The sequence below is a fragment of the Parasteatoda tepidariorum genome, chromosome 3 (genome assembly GCF_982258835.1).
Source record: "Parasteatoda tepidariorum strain Cologne lab strain chromosome 3, Ptep-v5.0, whole genome shotgun sequence".
Lineage (NCBI taxonomy): Eukaryota > Metazoa > Arthropoda > Arachnida > Araneae > Theridiidae > Parasteatoda > Parasteatoda tepidariorum.
The window spans coordinates 13,053,644-13,079,436 of NC_141757.1; the positions used below are offsets into that span (position 1 = coordinate 13,053,644).

At 29.9% G+C, this 25,793-nt stretch overlaps 1 protein-coding gene across 3 annotated transcripts in view; it reads left to right on the top strand.

Annotated features, from left to right (window-relative positions):
• ftz-f1 (ftz transcription factor 1) overlaps positions 1-25,793 on the top strand; it is a 191,122-nt gene that overhangs the window by 149,744 nt on the left and 15,585 nt on the right. For all 3 annotated transcript variants that reach the window (XM_016053025.5, XM_087158831.1, XM_087158832.1), the window contains 2 exons: positions 17,445-17,703; positions 21,991-22,094. In XM_016053025.5, the coding sequence (XP_015908511.1) occupies positions 17,445-17,703; positions 21,991-22,094 (363 nt within the window). The remainder of the gene's footprint in view (positions 1-17,444; positions 17,704-21,990; positions 22,095-25,793) is intronic.

Genomic DNA, 25,793 nt, shown 5'->3' on the forward strand with positions numbered 1-25,793 from the left:
GACTTCCTTGTTATCAGTCTTTGCAAATTTTTATTTATATTAAAAATTTAAACCACAATTTCTTTTTATTTTCACAAAACTGCGGCTTTTCTCAATATTTGACGTTTTGCGCCATTTTATGAAAATAGCATCTTCTTCGCAAAAAAGCATATTTTTTACGACGCCGGAGCCTTTGAAAAGCAGCCTTAATATATGCATTTTATTTTTTTAAATTTTCCTTTTATTTTTATTTAAACTGACGAAAATCCGGATTTCCTAAGTAAAAGTAACATTGAGAAAACTAATATATCCGTCCTTCATTAAATGCACTCTAATTTCTTTCCTTTTTCCTTTCTTATTGCAGTGGTTAAAGGCTTAGTTACGCTTGCTTGGTTCGAGATTCGGTTTGCTAACCCATTACATTTGTGCAATCAGTTTGTTGCGTCGTAAAAACTACAAATTCTGACATGAAAATTTAGCTTACTTCAAGTTCTTTTTTTCTTTAAAGAACGTTGCGTTTTTAAGATGTAATATTAAGCCTTCTATGATGTCGGTCATAAATTCTTTTTCGCGCTTAACTTTTATTTGTCTTGCGTTCAAAGGTTTTTGGTTTTAAAAATTAAATATCTTTAAAAAGTTCCGGTTGTGCATTACATTTTTATTTATTTATTCGTTTACTATTTTTTTTATTTGGTTGAAAGAACCCAATATAATTATTTTACAACAATTATAGTTATTTTTGTTGTAAAAAATATTGAGGAGAAATTTGTAATAAATAAGGGAAGCTTATGTGGTATTGAACATAAGTCGTGGTGGCTCAAGGAATAGAGAACTCTCTCCCCAATGAGGTGAGGGTTCAAATCCGAGCGTTGCGAATTCCGCATCCAGCTCGCATCGACCACAGTGCTGACGTAAAATATTCTCATTCGTGTTATAATGCCACTTGCCAACACCAGCAAACCTGCAATGGAATCAAGGAAATTTAAGGCAGGGGTGCATTTGTTTTTCAGTGGCGCCATCTATTGTCAAGAATGCGACACTAGCCACACAAGACGTCATAACTCGTTTTACAGGGAGGACCATTCATTCATCTACATATCGTAATTTTGACCTGAACCAGAGAACGATAAAATCTCTAATTCAGTACCCCTTTAGGTATTGATTTGTTATAGGAACTTGGGAGGAATTTGTGACCCCGACAGATTTAACGTGCATCAGTCACCATTTAATACACGGGATTTCCAGTGGTAGGAGGATCATGGGTTAGATTGTGATCCGTAAGGCTAATCGGGGGAAATTTTCGTGGTTTATTTCTCCATGCAAGACAAATGTTGGTTATTTCCATCAAAAAGTCCTCTACGAAGGCAAATTTCACTTAAACCTTGATCCTAGAGTTACCTCGTCTTCTGGAGTGGGTTCAAAATTTCAAAGCTGCGGAGTTAAGCATTGGTAGACTCAAATATTCGGTCGGCAGTTTAACGACTGTTATAAATAAATATAAATATACGTCTATATAAATACGCCTTTGTCTAAAAGATAACGCAATCAAAAAAATAACTGCTTGCACCACTATATAAGATTAGCTAGATATCCTGATATCTAACTCTTAGTTAAAGAGTTACAAAATGGTTTCAAAGTTGTCCGAAACAGCAGGGTTGCGAAGTACTAAGATAATGGAACGGTTACCACATTTGGCGAAGTTTCTCCACAATTTTTTTTCTTTCTCTGTGTTCTGAAGTTATAGTGATTTTTATTGTTATTTTAATTTCTTTCTTTAATATCATGTGATGTTTAAATCAAAGATATGTTAAAAATGAAACTAAAATGAATAGCATTTTCATTAAAAGAGCAAATTATTGACAAGGTTACAAAAATTAAATCGGTGAAAGTATTTTTTTTTATTATTTTATTATTTTTATTAACATATTTTTTATCACTTAAATAAATATTTTTTATTTTAAATAAATAACATTTTTATTTTATTATTTTTTTCGTTAACTTAATAGAATCTCGATAGATGAATATATGGTCCATGGAATCAAAGCACTCAATAGAGTAAAGCTTCGTGCCCGATGTCAGTGCAAGATTCAATCATATTTTGGCATCAGCAGAACTTATTACTATTTTACTGTCAAAGAGACAATCAAAATTTTCCGACAGTTTTAGACTGGCTAGAGCACTCAAATTTAAAGTAACACTTAATGCGAAATTTCAATATGATTTGCAATCATTTCACGGCCGTTACCAAAATTATTTCCAAAGGGAACTTGTCATTTGCGACCATTTTCTGATTAACTAGAGTGCTCATGTTATGAGAGACCTTCAACGCCTGACGACTAAGTAAGTTTCAATCCTTTCCAAAACAATCAGAATTAATCACCGTATTATCGCCGTTAATCACCATTAATAAGTTATCTGAATGAATCACCGTATTATCGCCATTAATCACCATTAATAAGTTAACTGAATGAATCACCGTACTATCGCCATTAATCACCATTAATAAGTTTACAAATTGCTGGTAAAAGTGTTGTCCACTTTCCGAAAAACTGAAGTGTTTAAACCTAGATCCGAGCCTGATAATAAATTAAATAATAATTATTTCCTGATAACTTTGTCAGATGCAAAATTTTTTTATTTGCTGCATGGCTTGTCACTGCGTTTTCAGAATTTTAAAAAAAAATTGAATTTCTTCAACATAAGGAACGAAAACTTTAAAGAACTACAGAAAAATCTTAATTTTACGACTATTTTTTTTTTAATAGTTCATGATTTATTGGTACAGTTATTTATTTTCTTCGTGGTATTTGTTATCGCCTATTTGTGTGGTATTTTAATTCTAATTATACCTTACCAAAGACTATAAACAAAACTTGAACATTCCAGATTAGTCGCTTAAGGCCATTTTCATCTTTTATCATGCTCGTTGATTATACAACCACAAGATTTAAGATTTGCGGTTCAGATTGGAGGAAAATCATTAATATATAATCCAATCCGTCATCTTCTATCATTTTGACTTTAATGAAATTTATTTTTCTTGTTTTTTTTCTTTCAAGTTTGGCTCTTTACTAACTTAGAGTAAAGAAATTCTCCTCCCAGAGATTGCGGTTTTGTAGGGTTTTTCGTTATTAGTGTATCTTTGATGTTTATTATTTATTTATTTATTTTTAGTTCTTTAAAGGGGGATAACTCGGAGTGCCATGATTTCTACGAATTCTAAAAGAACTTTTATCAAGCATTGCACCTCTCTTCTCTTCTAAAGCTGCATTTTTGTTTCTTTCTTAAATTCAGCATTGACCTAGCTTTAAATTAGAAGCAACCGTATCTTCAGTGCTTCTTCGTTTTTTTTTTCTCTTTAAAAAAATAATACAAAATAAAATAAACGATAAAATTATACCTTACCAAAATTTAGGTAGAACTTTTCATACTCTAGAATTGTTATCGTTTGCAATCGTTACATCTTCAAACGATTTTTTTTTTTTAAGAAAACTGTTCTAATTTCAACAAATTTAGGAAATTTTTTTAAAAAAAGAAAAAAAACATCATTGTAATAAAACTACCATCTCGCAGGATTTTATTTTAAAAGACAAATATTTCAAACTGTGTTTTATATTTTCTACAAATTAAAAAATAACAGTCGAAGTAAACGATAAAACTGTCATGAAGCAGAAAGTAGTATTACCACACACTGACAAAGCAAGCGGTACGAAAGAAGCATGCAGGTGACAAATTCCTATAGTATTTTCTTAGGATGCACAGAGGTGATGCGTATGCTAATGCAAAAAATATGGGAATATCTCGTATGCCTCTTACTTACCTCTCGCTTATTCAGTGTGTGTGGCTTGCCTGAGAACTTTTTGCTTTCTCTGAAATTACCAGATAAGATTTTTTTTTTTGTTGTTGTTGTTGTTGAAACTTCTAACTTCTAGAAATAAATAAAGTTGTGATGGCACAATTTAGCTATTAATATGGCACAGGCAATAATAATAACTAAATTCGCATAACATACTTCAGAACTCGGGATAGTCGGTTACTATTTTTTGACTCGATTGTGGCTGGAGGGCCCGAGATTTAATCCTTGTTTTTCTATTGGAAAAAGAAATACATCTTAAGAATTTTTTTTTAATAGAAAAATTAGCAGTTTTATGCTTAATATTAAACATTCTAGTAATTAAAAAGCACTGTTACTTCAAGTGATTCCTTGTTTCGTCTTCCCCCTTCTTTCTTTTTTACTTTTTGTAAGAAACATAAAACTTTTTATAAACTTAGGTTGTATCCTCCTTGCTAAAGATTAACGCGTCAAACGATTTTTATTCATAATGAAAAGAAAAGATACCTTTAATGCATTTAATTAAGAAAGAAAAGAGGCGGTTGCTTACACTTGTTTACTCTTTTATTTTTACCTTGACATACTTCGATAGAAAAATGTAGAGAGTTTGCCTGCAGTTATTTACATTTCTTTCTTCCTTTTTTCCCCATTACCCCCTCCTATCCTTTATCGTAAGTTGCGCAAATAATCGAACATAAATTTACAATTTCTAGAAAATAAAGTTTCCTTTGTTGTTTCTTTTTTGTTTTAAATGTCTCTATTGTTTAGATTTATTTATCATAAATGCTTATAGTTGCAAAAAGGTCCATTTTTTTGTATGTTAAAATAATAATTCTTTATTTATTTAAATGTGCTCTTAGAAGGAATGAATTTCATTGACCATTTTACTACTGTTTTATCTTTCGAAAACTTTTTTTTTGGAGTTTCTAAAATAAAAAAAATCTTGAATTGTTTTTCTGCTATTTTTTGTCTTTAACACATTTTTTCGAAGCTCTTTTGCCAAGGGGAAAAAAAAGCCACAGTTTCAATACGTTACGCTTGAAGAACAAAGCTATAATTTTAAAAGTTATTAAACTTTTTAAATAATCGCCAATTTGGCGACATTTTCTCACCTAGATAAAAATAATCAAAATTATCGAATAATTATCAGTTTTGCGAATAATTATCAGTATATGCCGAGATAATGATGCGTTGAAGTAACTTTTCAAATACTGAAAAATCAGATCACAAACGTTTTTCTTTTTCGCAAAATGGTGGCTTTTCTTCATATTAATGTTTTGCGCCATTTTGGGAATTATAGAGAGCTAAGATAGACTAAACTAGATCTCATTTTTGACTGATAGGAAATTTCGAATTGATGATTGTTGGATACATAGAAATTCTATTTTATTCCTTCATTTAGGTTTTATTTTTAAATGATATGAAATTTCGAATTTGTGAACATCATTGATATAAAAATCATGTTATTCTTTCAAATTTCTGTGTACCTCTATTTTTTGAGGTAAATCATTTGGATTTTATTTTTGATTGATAGGAAATTTCCGTTTAATGAATGTTGGATTCATGGAAATTCTATTTTATTCCTTCTGATAGTTTTTTTTTATTTTTAAAAAATGATATGAAATTTCGAATTTGAGAGCATCATCGATATAGAAATTATGTTGTTATTCTTTCAAATTTCTGTGTACCTCTATTTGTGGTAAATCATTTAGATTTTATTTTTGACTGATAGGAAATTTCGGATTGGTGAATATCAATTAGAAAATATGCAATGAGTTTTCCACTGTATACCTTATACATATTTTAATGTAAATTTTATAAATCTCATTTTTGAATGACAGAAATTACGAATTAACAGATGCATACAAATAATAACTTGAATGAGAATTTATTGATCTCATTTTTGAATGAAGGAATTTTCTTTTCTAAATATAAATCTTAATATTTATTTTAGGAAGCCTTTCATTTGTGTTAGGGCATAGAATAGAAAATTGTTACCCCCCGCAGGTTATTTTATATTTGTGCATTTTCAAATTATAATTTTAATTAATAAACGCTCACTAAAAATTACTTTATTGATTGGATTTACCGTGACTAATGTAGCAATAATGCTGATTTTATCTTCTTTTTATGAAACGCAGCGGTTTATTCTATGATTTTTTCTTCTTCTGTTCGTTAATTATTCATATTTTGATGGGCATTTAATGCTTGAAGAATGTTTAATGATCTCATTTTACAACTGAGTCAAGTCGTTTAAAGTGATACAGCTCAATTCCTCCCTTTTTTGTTGTTTACATATTTGCATTTTTTTTTCAACTATGGAGATCTTAACACACTATAACCATAGGAGGAAACCCTCTGAGGCAAACTTTCTTTAATCTACATGTGTATTATAAAAGTTATTTTTTTACAACTATGAAGATCTTAAGAGCGTGCTATACTGCAGTGGAAACCCTCAATGGCACTTATTTATATATGTATTATTAGATTTAAAAATTATTTTTTACAACTATGAAGATCTTACGAACATGTTATACCGCGGGAGAAGCCTTCTATGGCACCATATATGTGTTATTAAATTTATACAACTATGAAGATCTTAAAAAGCATGCTATACCGCAGAAGAAACCCTCAGTGGCACCTACATATGTGTTATAAAATGTAGAGAAAAGTGAGTTCAGGTTTTCAAATGCTGTAATTTTATTATTTTTCAAAAGATCAAAATATTGATATTTTGAATACATTTTTTCAGAATTTGAAACTTCGTTTTTTCTAGGTTTACCTGAATTCACTTTCCTCTCAACTCTACATTTTTAAATTTTTAAGGAAGGTGAAGCAAGATATGCCATGAAGAGTTTCACCCACGATATAGCGCCATTTTATCGAACGGGGATTTATACTGAATTTAATCTCTTCGCATGTTGTGCAGAAAATATATCCACTAGTTTTTTATTCTTGAGAACACAGTATAGTGTAACCTGTTGAATTGACTATACACCTGTTCAAGTTTACCTTTGTGATCTGCGTCATATTAGTAAAAACGGCTTCATCACCTCTTTGTAACTTGACTACCTGTCCGAGTAGATCATTAAGTTGGTGGTAAAATTTTTAAATTTAGAAGGAAAAAAAACTCGAAGTTTTTCTTCTTCTTCTTTTTTTTTTTTTTTTTTTTTTTTTTTTTTTTTTTAAATGACGGCTTAGGACACTTTCGTCTTGTTGAACGAATGAGTACAGAGTTAAACCAAAGGTTTCAGTCCAAGTGGGATTTTTCAACATAAAATTTGATTCCTTTCTATAATTCTTAATTCTAATAACAATAATAATAATTATAATAATAATTATAATAATAAAATATTTTTGCCAAAAGTGGCTAGAAACTTCCACTTCATTGGGGAATTTGATGAACTATCTGCAAGCAAAGACTCGCATAACTGAATTGCAGAACAAAAATAGCCTCATTTGTTCACTGATTCAATTTTGGTACAGGGATGGAGGAATAGTAGAATTATCTATGAATAAAATCTATGAGTTGTAGAATCTAAATAAAAACAAGTGAAACTGGCTCTGTAATCAAAGGACGGCAATGTTTTTTTTTTAATATTCCTGTTGTTTTTTTAAAACTTGTGTTTGATTCATTCAATACGTTACTATAATTTTCTATTTTCAAATTGTTAATTGGGTGCCATTTAAAATTATATAAAATTTTCCCTTTGTTTCGTATATTAAATCATGATTGCAAAAATGTAATATGTATATTTTATTCTACAATTCATTGTTTACTATTGGGAAAAGGGGTGTTCTAGGTTTTTCATTGTCTGCGCTCTTTTCTACTAGATCAACTTCATCGATTAAAGTACTTCCAACACCATAATCACTAGTTAAGAGTTGTAAAAGTTGAATTTAAAGAAAAATCAGGCTAACCTAAGCATTAATAAAAAAGAAGCACAAGATCAAATTAAAAAAAGCAGACGATAATTTTGGAACTTCTTGGAGTTCAACAGCCTGCTTTTTTTTTTTTTTTTTTTTATCATTTTACTAAATACTGATTTAAAATATTTTTGTGTTCTTTTTATGATAAACTTATTCACAATTATTGTCTTGGCTGGCGATTTTAATATCAAAGTGAATATAATACTGAAGAAGGAAAAAAAAAAAATTGTGTATTTTGGCTGGAATTGAAAACCAATTCAGCCCTTTGGACGACAAGAGGACGTATATCGATGCAGTTTTTGCAATGTTGAGGCGTTTATAAAAATCGATTCAGTATTTTTTTTTATTGACCAATGGGGTAACTAGTGATCGCAATAATGTTGATCGTAAATAACGATTTCGTAATCGTACAGTTTTCTTTCTTTCGTAATGAGTCGTTATTATATTCTTTTTCTATTTCATTTATTTTATAAATATTTTTATTTATTTATTTATTTATTTTTTTTGTTCACCTGCCCTATAATTTTTATACAACTAACCTAGATCTTTTGGAATAGTCCCAATCTGCCCTTCTTTAAACGATTCCTTTGAAAATGTATAGCTATGTGGTAGTTCCCTCCCTACACCCTATATTTTTGTTATTTAATATTTTTTTTTACATTTGTTTGTTATCTTGAGAGAGGAGGGGAATTCTCTTCGGTTACAGGTAGAAAGAAACTAGGTCAGTGCAGGTTGTATGGGTTTTCTTTTCTGTGACCTTTCTGTTGTGCCCTGTACTTTAAAAGGGAAAGAAGAAAAAAACGAGGAAGAGGGGTAAGTGCTTACTTGGGATGGAAGAAAAGTCAGGTGAACTAGGGGGGTAAAAAAAAAAGTTTATATATTGCTTTTGCTTTCTGTAATCTTCTTCCTCGTTTGCTCAATTGCCTCCCCTCCCCTTATTTTTTTCCCCCACTTTGAAAGGCGAATTTCGTATGGTTTGTTTACTTTTTTAATACTAAGCACTTCACGGCGTTATCTTCGATTTTGAGTGAAAATGTTTGATTTTAACAAAATGCCTGTGGTCAACCATTACAGGGGTCTGTTTAGAAGAGATTTATAAACGGACATAAAAATCATAAAAACGGACCTTATCATAAAAACGGACCCTTCACAAAATATCTTTTCATGAAAATGAACCCTTCACAAAATACCTTTTCATAAAAATGGACCCTTCACAAAATAATTTATTTTTTAATCGGACCCTTCACAAATTTGTTTATCTTCATTATTGTTTTGTTAATCGAATAAACCCTTCCCGGGGGGGGGGGGTAAACGAGACAAACTAAGTTTCCCCAAGTTTAAATCCAAATGAAGTGTATTCTAAAAAAAAAAATTCTACTTTTACAAACACCGTGTGCGCATTCTTATTAATATTAAATCATAATTTTTTTTTGTAAATAAATGATTGATCAATTTATATTTATTCTTAAATTAATTAATAGAATATTATGTACAAAAAAAATAATTTCTGACAATTTTTTAAATAAAATATTATAAATTTAAGAACTGTTTAAGTTTACTTAATGCGTAACACATTGAAAGTGATACATTACTAAGTTGTGTTATATAAAATATGTCAATTGAAATTATTAAAAATGTGAGAGATTTTCTTTCCATTATTCGTCCGAAATGAATATTCTGCGCTGTGCAGTATAGGCTAAATACCAAATATTTCTATGTTGCATCTCTAATTAAGTAGCAACAATTTTTGAGCAGGATCTTTTATCTATTTACTATTTAAAAACTTCTTGAAAAGGTTTTCAGCAATTTTTGCAATAACGGGACCCTATTAGCACAAATTCACAAAAGCAGGACCCTGGTTAAAAGAATGTGACTTAACGCTTATTTTATATTCACAAATTATGAGTAGTTTTTTCACAATTTTACAAAACAGGACCTTTCACAAAATGTCTGGACAGACCCCTGCATGACATAGCTAAGTACCACTAAGTGCGTTGCTATATCAATGGCGTAACACACGCACTAAAAAGAATTCTGTATAGGCTTAGGTTTATTACCTATTTCTAAATAAGGAACATGTTATAGTTACGTTGTTCCCCCTCTCTCCTACCCATTCTACTACTACTTTTTCCTACATATTTTTTTAGGTTAATAAAAATTTTGCAGTGGCAAATTTTTCAGTGGGGTAATACTATCAAGCTCAATATTTTATGTAAATTTTTTTTAGAAAAAGATTATCTTAATTATTACCCGGTTAAAGTTATCTTAATTTAATTCTAAATAATAAAAAAAAATAGTCATTGCAATATACAAACACCATACTCAGGGACCTATCAAGACGAATTCAGGCCCTAGGCCCACCAAATTCGCCGGGCCTTTTACAAAATATTTTGAAATTAAATTACTGAAGTTTGAGTAATTAGTCCTAACAATGGAGAAGAATCTATTTAACTGCATGATTCAAGAGAAACATTAAAATTTTGAAAGCAGGCAATTGAATTGAAGATTATTTTTCTAAGATGAAGTTTACGTATCAATAAATTAAAGCAAAATATAAAGCAGCAAAACAATGTTATGTCAAAATAAAAATAGTTTATTGACCCACAAACAATTGAAACTAGTGATTTTTGCTATAACTGAATTTTTTTTTTATTGTATGCTGTAATTATTTTTTATTTAGTACTTAAGCCAACACAAAGCTATCCCACCTTCCATTAGACTTTTTACTAATTTTTGAGGCCCTTCAGAAGTTGTGGGCCCTAGGCCCTTGCCTATCGGCTCTAGGCGATAATCAGGCCTATCGGCTCTAGGCGATAATCGGCTCTAGGCGATAATATTATTGGAAGTAAACCATTTGATGACCAAATATCCTACCGAATAATTAGTATTAAAATGTTCTTTTTTTTTGTACTTTTTATTTTAAAGTGTGAAACTAAGTAAAATACTCTTTATATTTGTAGATCTGTAGTTTTCTAGCATATTTAGTAATAGTTGATAATCCTTTCCCACAACTAGACTAATTAAAGTAGTCTAATAATAATAATTAAAACGTTTTTAAATATAAATAGCTTTCTTTTTTTATGACTTATTTTAATTGTGCGAAACATAGTTAGTACGATTTAACACAATTTCTATTTTTGTATATATTACTTCTTTTCCTCAACAAGTAAAAGTAAAACAGGGGGGAAAAGTAAAAGAAAGAATATGAAACGTTTCGGAATTAGCTTAAATGAAATTTGAGCATTTGTTGGCCTCTTATGTTTTAACTGACCTGCATCGTGGAACGTTTTCAAAATGCTTTATCGCAATACCTTAATTGCTACATTCGAAAAAAGCCTTTCAACACTTCTTTATATTGCTCAACTTTGCCTAAAGTTAGTTCGAAAAAAGAAAAAGAAAACTAGAATTGCACTCTTAGTTCTAGGCTTGAAATAATTATCCAATTAACATTAGCCTCTGATAAATGAGCGAAATACTCTGAGAGTGATTTTGAAATTCGCATATTAAATTAGTCAGCTGATTGCCTTATTTTACATGATCTTGACATGCTTTGTCAAAGTTTGAAGGAGAAAGGCATTTCTCCTCCCCTCGAGCGTAAAATGGAGCCGTCTATTATATGACGTCATCCTTCTTTTTCCCACTCCACTGTCTCTCGCTTTATCACTTTCACTTATTCTGTCAGAAAGTGGGTCAGTGGGACAAGATGCGAGAGGATAAAAAAAATTTCAAGGCGAATGTTATGCTGTGGCGCCATCTTTTAAATGACATTGAAGTTAAAACGAGGTTGGATTGCCAGTTCATGTGTTTAGAAATGTTTTCATTAGTTTTAACTTTAAAATTTTAATTATATTTCAAGTTATACTTCTGATGCAAGTTCGAGAGAATTTCCTAAATTGTTTCTATTTAGATGTTATGGATCATATAGTTAAAACAAATTTCTGAGGACACACACCGACGACAAACAAATTTACAACGTCTTAATTTACAACGTTACAAATTTACAACAAATTTACGACGTCTAACTAATAATGCCGTGTATTTAGTTGTTATGCATTTGATACTAGTTTACTTCTAGTATCAGATGTATAGCTAATATACGGCTTTAGTTGATACTAATTTACCTATTTAAGTATTCAGAAATGTTTTCAATAATTTGAGCTGTTAAATTATGTTAATTAGTAATGTTTCAAGTTATATATCTGATACTAACTAGTTTGAAAGAATTTTTAGTTAATAATGCCTAAGTTTTTACATCTAATGTTAGTTTGCAAAAATTTCTAAAATAATAGTGTTTTAGATGTTATACATCATATGCTTTGAACAAATTTCAAACTAATAATGTTGTATATTTATTAGTTATACATTTTATACTAGCAAATTTGAACGAATTGCTTATTAATAATTCTTTATAAATTATGCACCATATTTTAATGCATCTTGTATTTTTTCTATCTAATTAACGTAAATTCACACTATGTTTCTTACCGATTTAGAAGACAAATAAATTAAGGATTTCATTTTTAAGAAACTGTATTTAAAATATAATTTTAAGATTATACAATTATTTTATATAAACTTTATTACCTTTAATTTAATACCTTTCTTTTGTTTAATATTCATGTCTTAAAAAATAACAGTTAAATTAGGTATAATTTTGATATTTTTAAATCCTTCATATATTGAATTTCAATGAAATATTAAGAATTTACTTTTGAATGTATGCATGGTTGAATTCTAACCCTTTATCACTAATACTTTACTATCAATTTTGCGCTTTCTTTCTAAATTGCATTGTAATTTTTTATGTATAAAAAATTACCAAGGCGGCATGAGAAGCATTTTACTATTTCTCCATATTTTCTCATTAATTTCTCAGTTAAATTTTCAGCAATTAATTTCTCAGCTAAAATTTTTGGTCGGTCAGTTTTTGGTGTACTGTATTCTGTACACTTTATATTATTTTCAGTTTTGTCTTTCCACAATAAAAGCTAGTTTTGCACTTCCGCAATAAAAGCTATTTTTTAACTCCAGACTATTATTGTTTCTACCAATGAATATTTCATATGTGCTAATAAAGTTGAATAAAAGTGAAAAAGAGTTAAAAATCAATAATAATTTTCACTAATTTAGATTGTTGATTGAATAAATAAAAATATCACTGTCAAACTCGAAAAAGAATTCTAAAAAAATTATCAATCAGCAGCTGTCGCCATAGCAACGCATGCAATGACGGCGCATGCGCATTATTTAGTATTACTCTTGAACAGATTTTTGAAAAATGTGATGACGCCCAAATAAGATGCGCACTCCATCAAACCGAAAACAAGAGCCATTTTGATGGGTAAAAAAATTGACTTTCTTTTTCTTTCAAGGAAGATTTTTCAGTTCGCAGAAAGGTCTGCAACAATTAATTACAATAGTAGACCAAATAATAATAATAAAAATTTAGTGAGTATGCTTCCGTAAATAAATAGTATATTAAAAGTGTTGGCCAATAGAAATTTTTAATGCATATTTTATTTTCTTAAGTACCTTCTAAAATTTTGTCCCCCTAGACGACTGATCGCAAAGACACGGTTCCCAGTGGAACACCGAAGTCAAGCATCACTGGCTGCTGTCAGTAGGCGGGTGGGTGATCACTTTGTTCAGCCTGCGAAGGGACCGAGGGTGCGCGATATCTGTCCGAGCGAAACTGTTCTTCCGTAAAGTGCCCGATTTCGCGCGCAGGTCGCTACCAAAGCAGGGGAGCCATCACGTCTGCTGAGGATCAAAATTGCGATGGCATGTCTTCGGATCATCCTCAAGGATGTTTCCCAGACCGTCTCCAATAGCCCATTGTGCAGCTTTAAGGCGACGTAAATAAAGTACCTACCTACCCACCTATCTCCAAAAATTTTAAGTATATAAAGTATATATTAAGTATACATAGTACTTATAATTGGAAAAATAAACCTAAGAATTTTTAACTATGCATTTTTATTCTCAAATTAAACTTTCATTTTCTAGCGATGATTCACTTAAAATTTTAAAAAAAATATGTAAACAATTTAAAACTGTTTTAATAATTGAACTAAAAATCTCATTAGAAAAATTCATTATCATTTTAAGGCAAGCTTTCAATTAAAGTGTGTATATGTATTGAGAAATAAAATTTGATCAGTAAAAAAAACTTAACATATAAATTTTATAGCAGTTTCACATTTTGATATTCTTACAATTTACAGTATTCTTCTTGGAATTCATTAACATAAAAACGTAAGTAAAGTGTGAAATTTTAGTTCCTGTTTTTTTTTTTTTTTTTTTTTTATTAAGCAATATCATTTTTTTTCTTAAGTTTCTAAGTACATTGGCATTAAATTTGCCATGAAAACTTAATTGAAAATTTCCAAAAGTCATTCTTAAAATAACATTTTAAAACCATATTTTGGTCAGTAATATTTTTTTATATTTTAGATAATTCTATGTTTGAAGAGAATATTTAGCAAATCAAAAATAAATTAAGGACATATTATTTATCTAGATACGCGTGTTTATTATAAGGCTAATATAAATTAAAATTCAAAATAATAGGTTATTTAAGATTTTAATATTCTGCATAAAACTTAAAATGAATAATCTAAAAATGGTTATTTTTTTAAACAAAAAATTTAAAAATTTTTTACTAATGTTTCATTAACATTTATTGTTAAACAATTGTAATAGTCATTTTAGTTTCTCCTGTTTCATCCAGTTTGTGCCACTTTCATCAATATTCTGGAAGAAATAGATCTCTTCTAGAGAGATGAAAAAGTAGACTTTTCTTGATCTTATTCCCCCCCCCCTTTTTTTTTTTTTACTTGAAACAAATCTGCAAAATTGATTCTCGTAAAGTTTTAAAGCTTTTTGCAATTATTAAAATCAGAAACTGAACATAGTGCATTGATGCTAAATTTAAACATACTATGTATTTCTAGATTATGGTTTTATATATTCAACTATGGTAATATTCCCCCCCTCCACCAATTAAATAATGAATTTTTTTTCTTTCATTAAAAAACTGTTTGTGGCTCAGATTAAACTGTTCTAAGTTTCACCCCCTACTTTAGCGCATCCTATTTTCCGGGGTGTCAGTTGACTTACTCAACCCCCATATTTTCCAGAGTATAAGTTGATCTATATGAACGTGGACTCCTATATTAAACTTCGAGTCGCGATGGCTCAGGGGATAGAGCATTCGTCTACCAATGAGGTGAACTGGGGTTCGATCCCGGCGATGGCTGGTCGATACGAATTCCGCACCCGGCTTGCACCGACCACAGTGTTGACGTGAAATATCCTCAGTCCTAGATGGATCCCTTAAAGTCCCCTTACCGTCAGGCTAACCGTGGGGGGTTCTCGTGGTTTTTCTCTCCATGTGACTCAACTGCGGGTTAGCTCCATCAAAAAGTCCACCACGAAGGCAAATTTCTCCCAATACTTGATCCAGAAGAGTTCCTTTGTCTTCTGGATTGGGCTCAAAATTACAAGTCTACGGATTTTAACATTAGCAGTCGTAAACCCAAAAATTGGATCCGCTGTTCAACGTCAGTTATAATATATTCAACTTCAAAATAGTACATTTTGTGTCCAAGTTGTATTATTAAAAACCTGAAATGCCCTTGCAGAAAAACAAACTTTTTGCAAATTAAAAAAATTCAGTTATTTAAAGGTAATAATGGGTATAGACAAAAAATAAATATCTTAAAAAATAATCATTATTAAGGCTTGGTAGTTATAGCAAAACATTCTTTAACTTTTATTATTTAAAATTATCTTTTGTTTTTGGTCCTTATCTTTTAATTACCGAGATTTTTCTGCAAGTGTTAATTCAAGGGTCGACTTACCTAATGAACACAAAATGTGCTATTTTAGAAATTGAATGCAAAAAAAAAAAAAACTTTTCTTTTCTGCAGAATATTTGATTCACGTATTTAAATAATCACTTTTGGCGCACTCAATTTACGACGATAATATCGTAAATCGATGTAATGTTTCAATTGTATTTTCGGCAGTTATTAATAGTGATTTTCACGTGGATTTTAAATATCCCGATATATTTCAAACAATATGGAAAGTCCGAATCGTGCGTATCAATACCTCTGGGGGTACTGAATTAGTGATTGATCTTTCTCTGGTTTAGGTCAAAATTACGATCTGTTGGTTGGTTGGTTCTAATGCCACTTGCCACACGGGCAAGCCTGCTTGGTGAAACCGAGCAAATTTAAGGCAAAGTGTACGATTCTTGTTTTTCAGTGGCGCCATCTATGACCAAGGCCATAGATGACGACTTCTGCCACACCATACGTCACACCTGTTTATAGGGCGGAGCCATTCATACATCCATTCATTCATCCACAGATCGTAATTTTGACCTGAATCAGAGAACGATCGATCTCCACTCCAGTACCCCCAGAGGTATTGATTTGTTATGGGAACATGGAGGACTTTGCGACTCGACAGAATTTTAACGTGCATCAGTCACCAACTACACGGGGAGTCTTCGGCGGGCGGGGTTCGAACCCACGAACTCTCGGGCATGGGGCCAGAGCCCTACCGACCAGGCTATTCTGGCCTATTACGATCTGTGAATGAATGAATGGATGTATGAAAGGGTTGTGAGTATGTGTGGCTGAAGTCGTATTCTTGACCATTGATGGAGAAGCAAGAAACGCACCCTCTCTGCCTTAAATTCGCTTGGTTTCACCAGGCAGGCTTGGCAAGTGGCATTAGAAACAACAACATATAGGACATCACTATGCATTTCTCCTACCTTACAGTTTGGCAGTACTGCCTAAGCAAGGCACCATGCAACATCGCAATGATGTCAAACATATATTGTAATAATCTAGTGTTGTCATTAGCATATTTTACGAGTGTTGGTATTTCTTGAGTTGATTTGAAGCAATAGTGTTGCTAACTTTGGCAAGGAATATATGAAGTATTTTTTTTCATTAAACTGTTCCATAAATGTGGTGCCCTGCAAGCACCCATCTCAGAGCCTGACTAAGGCAAGGGCGTACGGGGCAGTTGCCCCTGGCCCCTACATCAGAAGGAGGTCCCAAATCGAATAAAGAGTTTATATTACGTTTCCTTCTTTAATGAATTTTTTTTAAGCAAAATAACAGTACAGTGTAAAATCCGTCAGTTTTATGTTAGCTTCTTATCATTAATCTATCTTATGAACACAATCTATATTTTGTAAATCCATGGCTTTCTAGTGCCGAATTCAGTTAAATTTTCACAATTACGATGAACAAAATTGCGCAATCAAAAGCCTGCATTTTTACAAAAATACAGGCTACTGATTGGCTTAATTGAGCCATCATAATAGCAAAAATTTAGCTGAGTTCCGCCCTTATGTCAGCAAGGATATGAATTTTTCACAGCTAGATGACAAAGTTAACAATCCGAAAGCTGCATTTGGCAGAGAATTGTCAGAAAATAAATAAAATGGACAGAACGATATTTCGTCTGACCACCAGGCTAAGTCAGGGCCTGTCCCCTCTGTTCCAATGCAAGACATAGAATACAACCAAGTTGTAATTTATATATATTAAGTGTCTGGGAAAATGTGAATGTTTTTGGTGTCTATTTAAAATGCTTTAATGGATATTTTTATAAATCTGTTTTTGTTAAAAGACTTGTTTGTTATTTCAACCATAAACATATGCGATTGTTATTTTAGGTGGATGATCAAATGAAACTGCTGCAGCACTCTTGGAGTGATATGTTGGTTTTAGATCATCTTCATCAGAGGCTTCACAACGGCCTTCCTGAAGAGATAACAATGCCCAATGGTCAAAAGTTTAGTATGGTTAATTTGGCTCTACTAGGGGTAGCTAGTATGACAGACCAGTTAAATCATGTGTCAGCCCGGTTACAAGAACTCAAATTTGATCCCCTAGATTATATATGTCTCAAGTTTCTACTACTACTCAATCCTGGTGAGTTAGGTCCAATTTTTTCCCTTCAGTTCCTCCACTAAATTATATATATATATTTTTAAATTTTGGAAAATTTAATATTGAGTTGCTGGTGGTAAAAGCTCTGCAGAGTTTGCGAAACTGAACTTCTGCCTTATATATTTTAGATAAATTATTAAAATACTAAAATAAAATCCAATGGTACTGTAGTATATCAACCACTACAGAAATACAATTCCAAGTCACTATTATATAAGACATGTAAACTCAATTCTATGCCGGGGTACCTTCACATGGACGAAGGTTGACATTGTCGATAACAACTCACCCCCCACAGGTGTGATTGTTTCTCCAATTTGTTGGCCAGAATAGCTTGGGACAGATAGTTTGCATCTGAATGTTGGCAATAGATTTGGAATGGCTGGTTTTGACTAATCTACAGTTTGCTTTTGAATGTTGGCAATAGATTTGATTGTTGTTGTTGTAGTCAATTTACGTCGCACTAGAGCTGCACAATGGGCTATTGGCGACGGTCTGGGAAACATCCCTGAGGATGATCCGAAGACATGCCATCACAATTTTGATCCTCTGCAGAGGGGATGGCACCCCTGCTTCGGTATCCCAACGACCTGCACGCGAAGTCGAGCACTTTACGGTAGCACAGTTTAACGAGGACCAATACCGCACACCCTCGGTCCCTACGCAGACTGATCCAAGTGGGTCACCCACCCGCACACTGACCGCAGCCAGTGATGCTTGACTTCGGTGATCTGCTGGGAACCGTGTCTTAACGATCAGACCACTGCGGGACCCAATAGATTTGAAATGGCTGGTTTTGACTAATCTACAGTTTGCTTCTGAATGTTAGCAATAGATTTGGAATGGCTGGTTTTGACTAATCTACAGTTTGCTTCTGAATGTTGGCAATGGATTTGGAATGGCTGGTTATGACTAATCTACAGTTTGCTTCTGAATGTTGGCAATAAATTTGGAATGGCTGCTTTTGACTAATCTACGGTTTGCTTCTGAATGTTGGCAATAGATTTGGAATGGCTGGTTTTGACTAATCTACTCAAAGCAAAAATGCCACTTGATAATGCATTTGGTTTATTGATCAACAATCATAAACAAACACGATTTGTGTTAATTTTTTTAAGTCTATCTATATATTTGCATAGCATCGTTGGATATCAAAGATGTCATTGTTGGTTTTCATTTTCAAGGAAGGGGAAAAGAAATCCTGAACTTAAGTTGATTTAAAAACACAACTTTTGTGATAGGTTTTTCCTAGTTAATTTTTTTCACTTTTAATAAGTGATGTAAAATTGATTTTTAATTTTAACTTTTGTAGGATTCATTGTTAATAATTCAGTTTTATTAGGAATTATTCATTTTCTGGAGCTGATTTTGATGATTCCAAAAAGATTGCTTCATTTTTACTGTGCTAACGTTAACAGAAGATAACAAAGTATACATTTTGTGAATTCTGCCCTTGAGCTGAGAGTCAGCCACCCCTGAGTTGAAGATTTCCATTACTAATCCAGTTGTTATTTGGCGATGGTAAGCGAACTCAATGAGCTCGTTTCACAAAATATAAATGAATAACTTTGAATGAACTCAGATGTTTGACTTTGGAGTTCCTTTGTCTTTTAAGTTGGGTTGTACAGGAAAAAAAACTATGCGACAGTTAAGGCAATAATTTCACATCCCCTACTTGTTGAAGGTTGTTCGCTGATGTCATGTATTTTATTATGATGTCATTTCTTTTCTATGATTTAGCATTAACCTGCTTTTGTAGCATTTTTTTTTTAAATAATAAAAGGTTTGAATATGCATTTATCTTAGTTATTTTGTACAGTTTAATGAGATCTTCTGTTTTGATGTTTTATTTTTCTTAGATTTCCAGGTTTTATCTGTTTGGAAAAAAAAAAAAGAATTTTTTTTGCTATTTTTTGACTAATAACACTTGTTTTTTATTTGTGAAGTGTAAGCTGTAATTATGCAAATACAAGACTTCAAATTTTGTTAATCCTAGCACTTTGTATTAAATTTACATAATTGATATTTTGAATTTTTTGTAATTTACATGTAAATTTATAATGCTTTTTATCTTAGAAATTGACATTTTGAATTTTTTTTATATTGTTAAAACACTCTATTATTTATTTAGTATTATTAAAATAATGTATAATAAAACATCGATAAATTTGATATTGGATAGTATGACAGTAAAATATGCTTTTGAAAATAACAATTTAATGCTTTGATTATTATTATATAATGCATAATCATTTCAAGCGGTTTAGTTAAATTGGGTATATTCGAGTTACATTTGAAAATGCATTATATATTTAAAATTCAAAATAAAAGGTTACCAGCTCTCTAGTTAAAGAAACGCTCGAAAGAGCTGATATTAATTGTATTTACACAACAAATCTCATACGTAAAATCATATATTCTCATATATAAAATCATATATTCTCATATATTCAATCATATGTAAAAGCTAAATTGTGGTAAAAGACCATTTAGTTAATCGATTATGTGTTTGGATAATGAAAAATGTAAATAATTTTATATTTCAGAAAAAAAAAATTTTTATTAACCACATTCACAATTTCATATGTTGATGAACTTTGTAGCTAATTTTGATCTTTGATGAGAATAACAAACTAGATTTTTAAACAGTTTGCAGCAAAATATATATTTTTATTTTTCTATATTTTTTAAATATATATATATATATATATATATATATATATATATATATATATATATATATATATATATATATATATATATATATATATATATATATATATATGCATATTCATTATCTACCAATAAGTATTTGGACACCTATGTAAATGACTATATCTGCAGTCTTGAGATACATCACGCCCTCCGCCGGTGTATTTCGTGTAGGGAACAGCATCAGTATTAGTCCCAAGCAAGATGGCAACTGCACTATTTTGGATGTCAATGTGCTTCCTACGTTGTGGCAGTTTTACGGGGTGGACCCCTGTTAATTCCAGGACGACAATGCGAGGGTCACCAAGGCTTGGTATGGTGGCAATGGGATTAATCGAATGAACTGTCCTGCCCAGAGCCCTGACCTGAACCCTATCAAGAGCCTCTGGGACTAGTTGGATCGCCGAATTAAGAGGTGTACTACCTGTCCAAAATCGGTGAAGGAACTTACATGTCTTCTCCAAGCCAAGTGGAAGAAAATACCATTAGCCGTCACACAGGGACTTGTGGAAAGTATGCCAAGGAGGGTTCACGCTGTAATTGCCTCTTGTGGAGGTTCTAACAACTATTGTTTACGAATTAAGTTTGTTTTTCTTTTCAATCACGCGTGTCCAAATACTTATTGGCAGATAATATATATATATATATATATATATATATATATATATATATATATATATATATATATATATATATATATATATATATATATATATATATATATATATATATGTAATACAAAAATTAAATACTTTTGTATTAATAAAAGCATTAAAACTTCATTCGTTTTCATAAACTATCTTTGGTAAAGGATAAGGGTAGAAATTCTATTTTGGGACTTCAAGGCTAAAAACATGCCAATGAATAATAATTAGATTTATACTTCAAAAGAGAAGTTATTTTAAGATCTTTCGCTTCCATATAAGGAAAGATTAAACGATTTGCTATGAGTAATAAATAAATTGATGAGGCGTAAGAATACACAGAAAAAGCAATAATGACTGGCCTCTTCACAACTTTTAATCATCTTATATAACGCAGGAGCAATGTTTTTGTGTGTGCTTTTTGTTGTTTATCATGCTTAAATAAAATCCGTCAGCTTAGACGGGACATGGGTCTCCCCCCATCTCCAGCTTGGAGGGGGCTAAGATGTATGCTTTCACCATCGCTACTAAATAAAAAAGATTATGCACAATATGGACTCGTTAATCATGCTGCTTTGACTGTAAATAACTAAAAAATAACGGTGTGGATCCACCGTTATTACACACACACACACACACACACACACACACACACACACACACACATATATATATATATATATATATATCTTAATTTTCTTCATGTTTTTTTTTCTTTCCTTTTTGTATTTATTTATTATGCTATATATATATATATATATATATATATATATATATATATATATATATATATATATATATATATATATATATATGTGTATATGTATGTATGTATGTATTCCCCCCCCCCCCCAGATTTACCTTTAATTTAATTTCTACTATACTTGCAAAAAATATGTTTCATTTATTGCAGCAGAAGTAAGAACACTGGCGAATGTCAAGTTGGTGATTGATGCATATGAACGAACACAACAAGCCCTGGTTGAATATACACTCAGCTGTTACCCACAATTTCCAGTAAGTATTATTCCTCTTATTTTACATTCCATTATTTTTCAGTGAATTGCCAATATAACATTGAAATTCTTTCTTGTATACCTTTTTTTATACAATATATGCCTTTAAGAATTTGATTCGTTCATAGAAAGCCAGCAGAGGATAAAATTACATGATAAACATGGTTTTTGTCTTAATTTGTTTGAGTACAAGTTTTTAATATTATGTGTCTGTTGTTTGTTTTTTGTTTAAGGTTTTAACTGTCTATTTGCTTGACTAATTTAATTTTAAATATTTATGTGTGTGTCTATATTTAGATTGATTTTGTGAATATTTAAATGGTTCATATCGATATATTTTCAATTTTAATGAAATTTTTTAGTTTTATCTATAGATTGGTATTTTATAATGAATGTCCTTTTGCATAATTAATCTTTTACTTTGTTTTTGAAGGTTGAAAGTAAAATCAAAATTTTTTTGTCTTAATGTAATTACTTCCCTTATTATTAATTATTTGTAATTATTTTCCTTGCCTTATTTATACACATCTTTTGAAGAGATTCAGATTAATTTCACTATGTTTTTGAAGAATAGTAGTCGTTAGTTAAATTTTATTAAGATATTTTTTAGTTCAATCTGTGCATTTTTAATTCTCTACTTTTTAAGGTAGTTTTTTTTGCTGACAGTCAATTAAGGTTTCACTTCTTTGTAACAGAGTTTGAAATATTTAAGAACTTATTTTTTTCCAATGAATTATACCAATCTTTTACCCTTTGCACTTATTTAAATAAATTTTTTCAATATCTTTTTCACGGAATATCTGTTTGCGTGCACACTACATTTTTTTAAAAAATAAAATCTTGAGTTTTACTGATTAGTTAAATGATAATCTAGTATTGTGTACTCTACATGACATGTACTCTACATGTCTAGTATTACTCTACATGTCTCCCATGTCATTCAAGTCATACAAATGTGGTGTGCTCGTTAGGGTGGGCTGAATAATACTTTTATTTTTTTCTGTATCGCTACAGTACTGAAATGTAACATGGGGTTGAGTAAGGAAAAAAGTTCTGTAATTTTTGAAATCAAAAATTTTTTTGTTTGTGAATTGTCTTTAAAGTTTTGAAAAAGTTAGAAATTTAAGATATTTATCATTAATTCTTTAGTATCAAAATGGTTTTACTAATGAAACACAATGATTCATGAAGTGTATTCCACGGTTTTAAAGAACCTGGTGATTTTGAAAAAAAGTCTTAGATGAATGTATTGCAATGAACCTGGATAATAATCATTCTTAAAATTACTGTAGAATATCTTTATAACTCGAACTTTGTAATGCAATGCATTTTATGTTATACAGATCATTTCACTTATCTTTAAACTAATCTACTAAATATGTCAAATTTAGTCTAGAACAGATCAATTCTTAAATACTTTAAAATAATTTATAGAAAAAAAAATTGAATTTACTGCAGCTTTAGAACTAGCATGAAGCAAATTAATTAATTTTAGTTTGCTTAAACTTTTGAAATTTCAATCTCTTAGCAGATAATTAAACAAATAATATAAAAAGTTAATAATTATTTCTTAATAAAAAAATCTTAATTGCAAGTTATATTGTTTACACCAACGAAGCTAGAATGCTCTGAGGAGAATTGTGGTTTATAGAATTAAGTTCTATTGATCATCTACTGTATAAGTGACATTAAGTAACAAGCGCAGTTCATCGTAAATAATTCTAACATCTGTTACAATTATTTATGAATTAATGTTAAAATCAATTTATTTTAAAATGTAAGTATTCTTTTATTTCATTTTTATTTATTTTTTATTTTTTCACAGTTGTTAGTAGAGATTAAATAATAAACTTTATTTTATGTTGAAATACTGTTGTGTTAACTAAAAATATGGCTGAGAATTTTGTTGAAAGTTAAGTTTAAAATTTACTCTAGTTATTACTCTTATTTTTCTTTTTAATTTAAATTTAGTGTAATCAGTGTAAAGTAAGTAAAACATGAAAAGTTTTTATTTATCTATTTTTTTTAAATTTATAATTGAAAGAAATTTGTTATAATTGAAAGTTTTATTTATAAATTGAAAGAAAAAAAATAGAGTGCTGATAATTTTTTATTGAATTTACTCTTTAACAAAACTCACTTAAAACTGAAATATGTAATATATACTGCTTAAGAGAAATATATTTTACACAATATTTAAAATCAAAAAAAATCAAAATTACTTATGTTTATTACAAGTTTAAAAAAAGATCAAAATTACTTATGTTTTTAACAACAAAAAATTTGCTCTTTTTTTTAAATATATTTTGATTGCACAATATGAAACCATCAAAAATTTTGATTTTAAAAGTTTCAGTATCATATTACCTTTTTTTACCACGTATAACTTTTCTTTACTAAAGCAATATACGAAAAAATAAATAAAAGTATTTTTCGGCCCACCCTAGTGCTCGTGTTATTAAAAGTTTGCAGGCAAATTATGGAGTTAAGCATCATGAAACAATTTGAAATAGATTATTTTTTTTAATTAATTTCTTGGCAATAATCTAGTACCATCTCTCAAGTATATTTATTTATTTATTTTTTTTAAATTTTAATTAGTTTTTTGATAAATTATAAATTTCTAAATATTTATTTTTTTTTAACAAAATAAATTTTTTTAAACAAGATTTCTGCAAACTTTAGATTTTATTCTGTCTATTCCAAATGTCTTTTCATTCTGTGTTTTTCTTTAGTTTGTTTTTCATTGAGATTAAAAAATTTTTTGTCTTTATGAATTTTAAATCAACTTTGTTCAATTCATTTCTAAATGTTTTTTATTTTTTTGAATTTTTTTGCTGGTTATTAAGAAATATAGTTTTTTGAAATAACAATATTAATATTTTAAATAATGTGATGTTAAAACTATTTTCGATGTCCTCAATGATCTTTGATTAAAATTTCAATTATTAATTATTTGGTGAAAATAGAATTCCATCTTAAATCATCTCATTTTAGCTTAATGATTTATTCTATTGTCATTTTCTCTTTGAAGTGGAGTATTCTTGCCATTTTGTATTATAGTTATTTAATTAGATTAAAAATAATATGAGTATAAACTCAAAATATAATCAGATAAAACTAAAATATTTATTCATGTTTCCAAATGAAACTTGTTTTCAAAAATGAAATTATTATTTCAAATGGTGAAGTTAACATTATAATGTAAACGATATGATTAGCTACAATCAATATACCAGTTAATTATGCCAATTGTTATGCTTTTCCATTCTAAATTAATTGCGCTGATTAAATGGAAAAGTTACAAATATTATGATTATCGTTAAACAATATGATTTGTTACTAATGAAACCTGGTAAGATTTTTATAGTAAAATTAAACAATCACATACTTTTTTGTAAAGATATATAACTCAAAATTAAAATCTTGACATTAGAGAAATATTTAAAAATATATAATAGTGTTTTAACCTTAACTTGAGAGTTTAAACTAAATCTGGTACTTCAGAGCTTTTAATAAATCTAGTTCTAAGATTATGTTTGGAAGGTAATATTTCTTTGTATTCATTTTTTTTTTTTTTTTTTTTTTTGTAAAAAGTTGTAATTAATTATTTAATTTTCTTTATCATAATTGTCATAGTAAAATATTTTTAGAGCCATACTTATTTCTTATATTTATTTAATTTTTAACACAGTTTTTG